The sequence below is a fragment of the Coenobita brevimanus genome, chromosome 34, assembly GCF_032717465.1.
Source record: "Coenobita brevimanus isolate Jiangsu-jjx chromosome 34, ASM3271746v2, whole genome shotgun sequence".
Taxonomy (NCBI): Eukaryota; Metazoa; Arthropoda; class Malacostraca; order Decapoda; family Coenobitidae; genus Coenobita; species Coenobita brevimanus.
In genome coordinates this window covers 3,817,985-3,830,484 of record NC_136987.1, presented here as the reverse complement: position 1 = coordinate 3,830,484, position 12,500 = coordinate 3,817,985, and the positions used below count along the sequence as shown (strand labels likewise).

At 41.6% G+C, this 12,500-nt stretch overlaps 1 protein-coding gene across 1 annotated transcript in view; it reads left to right on the top strand.

The window, feature by feature from the left end:
* Positions 1-10,720: 10,720 nt before the first annotated feature.
* LOC145396080 (contactin-5-like) overlaps positions 10,721-12,500 on the top strand; it is a 101,911-nt gene continuing 100,131 nt past the window's right edge. Inside the window, exon 1 of the mRNA XM_080269546.1 lies at positions 10,721-10,835. Within this exon, the coding sequence (XP_080125672.1) occupies positions 10,721-10,835 (115 nt within the window). The remainder of the gene's footprint in view (positions 10,836-12,500) is intronic.

Below are 12,500 nucleotides of genomic sequence, written 5' to 3'. Positions count from 1 at the left end.
GCTTCTCCATCCCATCCCCTCATCTCATCCTCGGTCTCCCCTCCCCCTCCCTCCTCCACCTCACTCATATACACCCTCCTAGTCAGTCTCTCATTCTCCACTCTTTCCACCTGGCCAAACCACCTCAGGGAACATCCAATGCTCTCCAGATTATACCTTACATGATATCACTTTTCTCAAGTCGTATGTACGGGCGACAGGTAAGCACACACACACACACACACACACACACACACACACACACATTAAATCGTAGTTATAATATTAGCCATCCGCCCCTCGGGAGCCAGGATAATTAGGCAATGCATATTATAACTCTTCATCTATTTATAACCAGGCAGTAGGGTAGCTGGGTTCGGTGCCACCACCTGAAGGCGTTCCTCCCTAGCGCCAGGAGTATTACTGAATAGATACACGCAGGGATAGACACAAATTACACCCGCTGGAGTAGCCATCCGCCCGTCGGGAGATAGGACAGCGAGGCAGGGCGTGACTCTCTCCGCACCTTCGTAAATCGAGGAAATTTTCAGTTCCTCACGCCTCCCGCTCCCCAAACCCAGGCACCCGTCAAGCCCTAAGCGTGTCCATCCATCACACTGACACATTGATTTTGTTAGCATGGAGGGCTTCGTGGCACCTTCTCTATTGCTATTCATTCTGCAAATTGTACCTCGGCATTTTTTTATGTGTGTGGTATTTATATGCATTGTCATCTTATATGGAATCATATTTTTTTTCTTTCTTTTTTTTCTTTCTTTTTTTGGTATTCGGTGAGGGCTTCGTGGCAACACATTCGTTTTGATTTATTCTTCATTTTACACGTTTCTCTTTTTTTTTTTTTCCCTTACTCATATCTTCTATAGTGATCGTAGGCTTAGGGGACTCCGCAGCACCGTTCTTTTACCGATTTATTTTACGTGTGTTATAGTGTTTAATAGACGATGTTTTTTAATTCCTAGCACCTCTTCCATAGCGATTTATTTTGGGATACGTATACCTCCTCTTTCTTACCGATTTGTGTCGTGTATTACGCCTAAGCAATCTCTCTCTCTCTCTCTCTCTCTCTCTCTCTCTCTCTCTCTCTCTCTCTCTCTCTCTCTCAGCACTACGGTAAAGTTTCGTGGCAATCCGTAACACCTCTTGCTTTGCGATTTATTTTTCGTGTTACACTTTCACATCTTTTCCTGTGTCCTGGGTTCGTATTCTCGTCCCGTAAGGAGGATCCCTAACAGCTCTTCTTTAGCGACTTATTTTTTGGATATGGCTGGTTAATATCCTTTTGTGTGTTATTTGTGCAGGGTATGGCTATGAGGGAAGCATTTACATATCACAGTATGAGACAGTAAGGTGCAATAAACAAAATAAATCGCTTAGGAAAGAGGTTAGGGAACTTCTTCACCAACGAGAGTAAAGTTCATGGTCTCTCAGTGGCTTTATTTTATTATTATTATTATTATTATTATTATTATTATTATTATTATTTATTTATTTATTTATTTCTCTATTCTAACTTTACCCACAAACGGAAAAGATATTTATGAAAAAGATATTAAAGTTTGGGGAAGCAGCTGGGTTTATTTATTGACTTTATTATTATTATTATTATTATTATTATTATTATTATTATTATTATTATTACTATTATTTTTATTATTATTATTGTTATTGGATAGGGGACGGTAGAAATAGGATGGGGATGAGTGGATAGATGTGGGAGGGGCAGGATGGGTTGATGGTGGGATGGATGGATAGGATAGGACATTGGAAGGGATAGCTTAGTGGAGAAGATAAGATAGTGGAGAGGATAGGATAGTGGGTAGGATAGGATAGTGAATATAACAGGATAGTGCTGGGTGTGGGTGGTGGGTGTGGGTGGTGGGTGGTGGATGGTGGGTGTGGGTGGTGGGTGTGGGTGGTGGGTGGTGGATGGTGGGTGTGGGTGGTGGGTGGTGGATGGTGGGTGTGGGTGTGGGTGGTGGGTGTGGGTGTGGGCGTGGGTGGTGGGTGTGGGTGTGGGTGGTCGGTGGTGGGTGGTGGGTGGTGGGTGGTGGGTGTGGGCGGTGGGTGGTGGGTGTGGGTGGTGGATGGTCGGTGATGGGTGTGGGTGTGGGTGGTGGGTGTGGGTGTGGGCGTGGGTGGTGGGTGTGGGTGTGGGTGGTGGGTGGTGGGCGTGGGTGGGTGTTGCAACAGAAAGACAAAACAAAATAATGCAGATAGATATTGCTTCTTGGATGGCGGGGACGTGGTGTAGCTTTAAATCAAAGTTCTCTCCCAACAAGAAATCAGAAGCACAATAACAAGACAGCCAGCACGCACGGCCCGTAAATCACTAAGCACGCGATACTCTCATATTTTTGATGTCTTACGAGGCAGTAGGGAAAAAAAAAATGAGGTGGGAACAAAATCTTTTATAATGTCAGCTTTCTTTCACCCCTTGTGCTGGAGAGGGACGCCTTCGTATGGTGGCTTCGAGAGTGCATACCCCTGAAGGCGCCAATGAATTCTATGATACACTGCTTTAATTCCTCCTTCCTGCTTGGCGAATACTTTTACGGTTTCACATAGCCAATAAATTCTACGGAGTTGGTCTGCCGTATTACACAATCACTGAGAACGCATACCTCCGCCAACGCCAATAGAATTTATTATTAATTCCTGCCTCTTTACCCGGATCAATCTGAAAATTTAATCAACTCTTCCTTGACGCACCGCCTACCTATCCACCAAATTACACTGAAATCCTATGACAACTTTTTGAAATATCCTACAAACAAACAGACACGAGTGAATACATAACCTGCGTCTAATTTCGCTGGCGGAGATAATAACCCCGAGCAACCCCGACACAGGCAGAATATAATGAGGGAAAGTAGCTAATCCAAACCCCAATTCACTCCACGCCAAGAGCCATCAAGGTAACACGCACGGCACTAGTCACTCCCTAACTACTAGCAGAAGGCACTGGACACTTGACACTTACTCGACACTTGACACTTACTCGACACTTGACACTTACTTGACACTTGACACTTATTTGACACTTGACACTTACTTGACACTTACTTGACACTTGACACTTACTTGTGTTACGTCCCCAGCTGTCCTCACTCCTCAAGCACGCTGCAATAGTTAGGTACAGCAAGAAATTCGTTCGGCCTGCAACTCCTCATTTCCCGGGCCAGCTGGATAGCAACATGAAATATCTCCACCACAAATACTGTATCATCCATCACACCATCAATGATAATGAAATAGTCTACTACACTATTTACATATATTTACAAATATACACTCTGATACTCAAAATAAAGAATATGCTTAGATCACTTATGCTATATCCCCACAATGATCTTCTCAACACCAAATGACACTCAATAATAACCATAATCTCAAAATAATTAACCATTCTCCCTCACATGTTACTCTATAATATTAACCACATAAATACTCCACAATGGTTCACACAATAATAATCTCCACTATCACAAGTACACCACCACGTGCACCATAGGCTATCTAGTGGCCACCCACACCACGCTCTCTCTCCATCACCTGTATATTCTCCTCCCACAAATAATACTCATCAATATATTCACATAATTATCTCACCACTTCCCTTGTATAACACCTCACACCGTGTGACCACACTGCTCTCCCAAAATCACCACGTGTCTCCTCCAACACGCCCACCCGAACAGAAACCCACATCAGCTCCTCACACGCCGCCAGCCACCAAGAGAGAGAGAAGCCACGCACTCTCCCCTCGTACATACATATCTCTCACTAACGGGATCACAATACAACAACATAACCTTACATGTTAACCCTTTACAACTTCACAAATATTAATTCATTTCTACATTCTCCAAAGATAAACTCCAACACAATATACAATCACATTATACAATAATAAACATAATATTCATTACATTCATGATACACAAAAGAAAACGTACTGTATGAAATAAGGGATAACTCCTCGTAACACCCCCCTTCCAGTAAAGATGTGAATTCTCCCTTTAAGAGGATTCACATCTCTCAGGAACGCGAGAGAGAGCGTCTGCTATCACATTCTCTCTTCCCTTTACATGAGTCACAACCAAATTATATTCTTGCAACAGCAGACACCATCTCATTAACCTCTGGTTAGAGTTCTTCATCCTATTTACAAATACAAGAGGATTATGATCAGTGAAAATTTGCACGGGCCTCATGGTACCCTTCACATACACTTCAAAATGATTCAAACACATAATCAATGCCAAAGCCTCCTTCTCCACAGTACTGTAATTCATCTGATATGGTAACAACTTCTTAGAAAAATACCCAATAGGATGATCAACCTGCTCCACTTCCTGCATTAATACTCCTCCAATTCCCTCACCACTGGCATCCACATACAATTTAAATAGCTTATCATAATCAGGAGTGACCAATATGGGTGCATTTACTAGCATATCCTTAATTTTCTTAAAAGCCTCCACACAGTGCTCACTCCACATAAATTTCACCTTCTTTGACAACAACCTGGTCAATGGCAATGCAACGGCTGAAAAGTTCTTACAAAATCTTCTGTAATACCCACTCATTCCCAAAAACCTCAACAATTCTTTCCTATTTGTTGGAGAAGGAAAGTTCAGAATATCTCTCACCTTAGCATCCAATGGCCTCACTTGTCCTTGTCCCACTTTGAATCCTAAATAGTCCACATAAGCCTTCACAAAATCACTCTTTGCCAAATTCACTGTGAGATTTGCATCATCTAACTTTCTAAATACTTCATCCAACAACTTCAAATGCTCCTCCCATGTATCAGAATACAGTACTATATCATCAATGTATACAGTACAACACTTCACTCCACTCAACACTGCATTAACCAATCTCTGAAAACAACTGCTACTGTTCTTCATTCCAAATGGCAAAACTTTATACTGATACAACCCATCCATGGTAACAAATGCTGACAATTCCTTAGCCCTTTCAGTTAATCCAACTTGCCAGAAACCCTTAAGCAAATCTAACTTTGTCACATACTTAGCATTTCCTAACTGATCAATACAGTCATCAATCCTGGGAATAGGGTATGAGTCAGTCTTAGTTACAGTATTCACTTTTCTAAAGTCTAAAGTACAAAATCTGTAACTATTCCCTCCAGCCTTAGGTACAAGTACACAGGGTGAACTCCATGGACTATTACTTGGCTCAATTAAATCATTTTTCAACATGTACTCTACTTCCTTCCTCATAATTTCTCTCTTTTGTGGAGTCACTCTGTATGCATGTTGCTTAATTGGCCTTACATCCTCTACTTCCACATCATGCACAATAACATGGGTTCTTCTAGGAGCATCAGGAAACAAAGATCTAAACTTGTTAACAATTCTTTTACCTCTCCTTTCTTATCCTTATCTAAATGCTTCAACTTCTCATCCAAATTATTTAATATGACTGAATTTTCCAAACTCTGACCTTCACAATTCATCAAGTCATCATCTTCACCATCACTCTTCTCCACCTTCACAACATTACCACAATTTACTTCATCATTTACATCCAATACTTCTTCCCTACCATAGTATGGCTTTGATCATATTTACATGACACAATTGAGTTCCCTTCCGTCTCCCTGGGGTTCTGACTATGTAATTTACATCACTGACTTTCTCCTTAATGGCCCAAGGCCCACAATATTTTGCTTTCAAAGGATTATCCTGCAATGGAAACAACACCAGCACCTTATCACCAGGCTGAAAACTTCTATCTCGTGCCTTCTTATCATACCAGGTTTTCATATTAGTCTGTGACTCCTTTAAATTCTCACATGCAATCTCTCTAGCTCTCAACAATCTCTCCTTAAACATAGTAACATAATCCAGCATATTTGGCACATCATGATTTCCCAACCACTTCTCCTTCAACATACGCAGAGGTCCCCTGACCTCATGTCCATAAACAAGTTCAAATGGACTGAAGCCAGTGGACTCCTGTACAGCATCTCTTATGGCAAACAAAGCTAGTGGCACTGCCTCATCCCAATCCTTATCCATTTCAGTACAGTATATTTTTAAAGTCTTCTTTAGAGTTTGGTGAAACCTTTCCACACATCCCTGCGACTGCGGGTGGTAGGCACTCGATAACTGCTGCTTAATCCTCAACTCTTTCAACACCTGACCAAACAACCTTGAAGTGAAATTACTGCCCTGATCTGACTGAATTACTCTCGGGAGTCCAACCCATGAGAAAAATTTCACCAACTCCCTCACAATCACTTTGGCATGGATACTTCTCAAAGGAATTGCCTCTGGAAACCTTGTTGACATACACATAATAGTTAGCAAATATTGATTGCCTCGCTTAGAACGAGGTAGAGGACCTACAACATCAATACATATCCTGCTGAATGGTTCATCTACAACAGGAATAGGGTGCAATGGTGCCTTTACAATATTCTGGTTAGGTTTACCAACAACCTGACATGTATGACAAGTCTTACAATGCTTAGTTACACTCATCTTTACACCTGGCCAATAAAAATGTGCTGTCACTCTACTCAAAGTCTTTCTTACACCAAAATGTCCTGACCAACTATCTTCATGAGCCAACTCCAAAATCTTACTTCTGTACTTCTTAGGGACAACAATTTGGGTCTTCATCATCCAATGATCAGATACTGGGCTATCAGCAGGTCTCCATTTCCTCATTAAAATTTGGTCTTGCACATAATATCCCACATCTCCATCAAGAATTCCTCTCTCAGCCTCACTCCACAACGCCTTCAGACTTTCATCATTCCTTTGTGCATCAACTAAGTCCTCCTTTTTCACAAAAAAGTCTGGCAAAGTCTCTACTTCCTTCCCTTTCACCTGCTCTGCTTCATCTCCAGGTTCACAAAGCCAGGATGAGCTTAGGTCTAACTCACACTCCTCATCTTCCTCCGCTCTTTTAGCACTAGCCCTTGTCATTACACATGCTGGATAAATCATACTCTCCTCAAGTCTCTCACCATCCTCACATACTTCTGGGTCTACGGTTTCACTTTCCTGGTCAACCTCAGGATTCTCCACAATTTCAGGCTCAGGGACAACTTTATTGCCTGCCAAATCATTCCCTAATAGCATGTCCACTCCTGACACAGGCAATCCTTCACTTACTCCAACTTTCACATTTCCTTTGACAAATCCACTCTCAAGCCGCATACAATGTACTGGTACTTCAAGCTCTGAAGAACTCACACCCCTAACAACAACATTTTCACCAGTAAAGGACTCATCACTCCACTCTGCAATACCTTTACGTACAAGACTCAGGTTAGCTCCTGTGTCTCTCAGTATCACAATCTCCTTTCCTTGTCCCTCACCCACCTTCATCCGACCTTTGGTGATAAATGGCTTAAACTCTACCGCAGGTAACACCTTGGATCCTGTACATACATTTGCTAACAATTGTTCTACATGTTCCTTCCCAGTTACAGTCAATCCAGCTTCCTTGGAATTCTTCAAACTATAACATTGATACTTCCTGTGACCTACTTTACCACAATGCAGACACTTGGGTTGCACCTGATTTTTCTTACAACTTATACTTAAGTGTCCAAAATCACCACACTTATAACATTTGATTCCTGACTTATTTTGATGTGAAGCTTTACTGACCTTATCACTCCTAAACAAAGGTGACTCTACAGCCTGACTTTGAACATGTCCAACATTAGATTTCAGAAAATTATTTGAGTTCTTGAAACTGTTTTGGTTAGCTGTACCTTGTTTACCACCCCAAGAGTTGGTGGACTTGTTAACCCAGCTCTGGTTAAATTTACCCTTACCAGCACCTTTGCTCATCTCATACGCAACAGCAAGCTGATCCGCTTTACGTCCAGCCTCAATCACATTTCTAATGTCTAGTTTCATTATTTCATACCTCAGTGCTGGTTTTAAAGTATTTCTAAAATGTTCTAATATCAATAACTGTATCACATCTTCCTTGCTTGTCACATCCTCAGATTTCAACCATTTACCACACTTCAGCACAATCTCTCTGGCAACTTCCAAATAGGTGTTACTATGTGTCTTTCCAACGTCTCTGAAACGCTGTCTATAAATTTCTGGATCCACCTTCACGGTCTGTAAAATTGCCTCTTTAACAACATCATAATCACTGCACTCATCAATACCCAAACCAGCATAAGCCTCTCTTGCCTTGCCCTTTAATCTAGCTTGCACCAACAAAGCCCACTCTTCCTTTGGCCAACTTCTCAATTCAGCAATTTTCTCAAATTGTATAAAGAAATCCTCAGCCTCTTCCTCTACAAATTCTGGCATAAGTTTCATCTTTATATCTGCTGAATATCCTCTGTATTCCCCTTTTTCTACTTCCAACCTTTTTATCTCCACCTGAGCCTTGATTCTCTCCTTCTCAACTTCTGTTTTCATCAAAGCCTCTTTCATCAAAGCCTCTTGATTCTTTTCCCTCTGTAACATTATCTCCATCTCCATTAACTTCACTTTCCATTCCATCATCTCACTACCAGTCATTTCTTTGTTTCTTTCTGCATACTTTTCATCCTTTTCCATACTTTCTTCTTCACACTCACTCTGCTCTCTACCCAAAATGCCAGATTCCATCAAACCCTTTATCAGTTCTCTCTGCATATCCTCCTTAAGATTAGTTTTTAACTCAATGCCATAAATGCATGCTAACTCCCTCAGCTCTTCTCTTGTGCACTGGTATAGAAAATGTACATCCCTACTGCTCACAAAGTTTTGCACATTACTCTCTGCCATGATTACAAATAATTTCAAGGCTCACCACAACACAGTAGTCCAGAGGGGAGGGCTGGCAAGGAAGGCAGATTCTCCTGGTCACACACACTGGGCTCATGGACAAGTGGCACACAATCACAAAGAGCTCCCGGACAGGCCCCCCAATTTTCTGTTACGTCCCCAGCTGTCCTCACTCCTCAAGCACGCTGCAATAGTTAGGTACAGCAAGAAATTCGTTCGGCCTGCAACTCCTCATTTCCCGGGCCAGCTGGATAGCAACATGAAATATCTCCACCACAAATACTGTATCATCCATCACACCATCAATGATAATGAAATAGTCTACTACACTATTTACATATATTTACAAATATACACTCTGATACTCAAAATAAAGAATATGCTTAGATCACTTATGCTATATCCCCACAATGATCTTCTCAACACCAAATGACACTCAATAATAACCATAATCTCAAAATAATTAACCATTCTCCCTCACATGTTACTCTATAATATTAACCACATAAATACTCCACAATGGTTCACACAATAATAATCTCCACTATCACAAGTACACCACCACGTGCACCATAGGCTATCTTGTGGCCACCCACACCACGCTCTCTCTCCATCACCTGTATATTCTCCTCCCACAAATAATACTCATCAATATATTCACATAATTATCTCACCACTTCCCTTGTATAACACCTCACACTGTGTGACCACACTGCTCTCCCAAAATCACCACGTGTCTCCTCCAACACGCCCACCCGAACAGAAACCCACATCAGCTCCTCACACGCCGCCAGCCACCAAGAGAGAGAGAAGCCACGCACTCTCCCCTCGTACATACATATCTCTCACTAACGGGATCACAATACAACAACATAACCTTACATGTTAACCCTTTACAACTTCACAAATATTAATTCATTTCTACATTCTCCAAAGATAAACTCCAACACAATATACAATCACATTATACAATAATAAACATAATATTCATTACATTCATGATACACAAAAGAAAACGTACTGTATGAAATAAGGGATAACTCCTCGTAACACTTGACACTTGACACATACCTGACACTTGACACTTACTTGACACTTGACACTTGACACTTGACGCTTGACACTTACTTAACACTTGACACTTACTTGACATTTGACACTTACCTAACACTTGACACTTGACACTTACCTAACACCTGACACTTGACACTTGCTTAACACTTGACACTTGCTTAACACTTGACACTTACTTGACACTTGACACTTAACACATGAAACTTGACACTTACTTAACATTTGACACTTACCTCTTACTTAGCACTTGACACTTACCTCTTACTTAGCACTTGACACTTAACACCTGGCACTGCATGGGTTCACAGACAGCTTGCCCTGATGCATGAATATCCCATAGTCTATTCACTTTAAACTGGCGGAGATTTTCGTCCCGTTGCAGCTCATAAGTGTCAGAATAAAACACTACTACAGCCCGCATCCTTTCCACAGCACTTCTTTGTGACTAGTGCCTCATTCTAGTGTTAATTTATTGTTACAGGTAAATACTGAAGATAGATGGCAGAGTTACATCTATTTTCAGTAAACAAAGTATATATAGTTTATGCAGTATTTCCAAACAGTGATGTAACGTAAGGTGCAATTCACGTATGAAGCCCCACGTCTTTATGGTCGTCATGTCATGTTATATTTTCAAAGTGTCTTGGGTAAAAAGGCCCCGGCACCTCATTTCGGATTCATTGTGACTCCAAATGAGGCGCTTCTCGTGGGTGCATTTTGTCTTGGGGAAAAAAATGGCTGAAAGCCCGTGAAAAAATGTGTGTTTCATGAAAAACTGAGCGACAGAAAACCCAAATCAAGATCTGTTCATTTCGAGATACCTGAACATATTGTGTTTACATATGAGGAATGTAGATGTATAGATGACCAACTGCATATTTATGAAGGAGCGAGAGTCCTGGTTAACTCCTGCACTTGAGAGTCGGATAAAATGGCACGGCAAAACTGTGCTGTACCATGCCACAGCAGGAGACTGCAGTATTGTGAGGGGAAATTAATTTAATTATTTACAGGGGGGGGGGGATGCGACCTCCGGGGCCCTACCCAGCCTATTATTTAGTCCATTTGAGTCCTGCCACTGTGCAAAATTTTTTCGTACACTCCCTGGACGCCCCGTGTAGCCAGGCAACGCCGTTTCCTGGGAACCACTTCTTCCTCCTCCTCCATCTTAGAGAAATATCGCGCCTCGCTCACTGTGGAGTGGGCAAAACGAGTGAGAGTGCGTTGTTAGACAGGTACTGCTCACCTGTCAGGGGGGGATGGATGGATGTAAGCGTCGATTGTACTAAGGTCATTAAAGCAGACAGTCTTTCTTGCTGAGTCCCAGTTTTCCCCTAGAACACAACCGACATTATAGTAATTTTCATCTGACGGAACTGGTCTACTGCAAGAACTTTAATACAATGTTGTGCTTGAGTGAAATTTGCTGGACTTTCCTTGTTCCATTCTATAGTTCATTCACTTTAAGCTGAGCCAGATTTTCGTCTTCTTGCAGAGTATTTTACGTAGCTCAGTGGCAGAAAAAAAGACACTACTTCGGCTCTGCATCCATTCCATAGCACTTCTTCGTGACTAGCACCATATACTAGTGTTTCCTCTTGTCATAGCTCCGCATGCAAAATGAAGAGATGGCAGTCTTAGGCCAAGTTAAAGTGAACAGAGCATAGTCAAATCAGTCATCCATTCAGACTACACTTGACAGTCGACTGAGCTGAGAGGGGTTAGGCAGACTGGTAAAGTAAACCCATTCGAGTTGGTTTACATGAAGGTCCCTAAGTTTACGAACATTTGTGGCACCGAATAAAACGAAATGATAAAAAACTATACAGAGAGACGGGCGTTGTCGAAAATAAGAGAGATGGAGAGACAATATGAGGATAACGCCATTGTCACCCATCCCACAGCCCATCTCGCTTGCATGGCCGTGCTGCTATGAATATGTAATGTTTTTTTAATCTCTCTCTCATTCTCTCTCTCTCTCTCTCTCTCTCTCTCTCTCTCTCTCTCTCTCTCTCATTCCTTTATTTTTTGTCTTTTTTTTTTTACCACAACCACATTCTTCCTCCTCCTCCTCCTCTCTCTCTCTCTCTCTCTCTCTCTCTCTCTCTCTCTCTCTCTCTCTCTCTCTCTCTCTCTCTCTCTCTCTCTCTCTCTCTCTCTCTCTCTCTCTCTCTCTCCTATAAACTCGTGCATATGTATACCTTTTCAAAATTCAAAATCATTGTGAACCATAATATCATGCCATCCCAACCTCCATACTTTTAAAACCTCACCATTTTCTCTATTGGAGGGTAACCTAACTTAAATCTCTGTTTATATAACCTAACCTAACCCCGCCTAAGAATCTAACATCTTAACTTCACGTAATTCTAACACTGCAGCCTTCAAATCTCATCTTACCTAACAAACTAACAATCTATCCATCCATCCTAACTCAACCTAACTTTCTATCTAACTTCTTAATTCAGTCTAACCTTATATAACCTTAGAAAATACCTAACTTAGCCTTAGGTCAACCCAGCAACCTAACCTGACCTATCTTCACGTACACTAACTTGGGTCATGAATCACCATCGTAGTAAAGAGTTAAAGGAAAGATTGGGATGGAGTGAGAGAGCTGGATAATGTATTTTTATATGGACG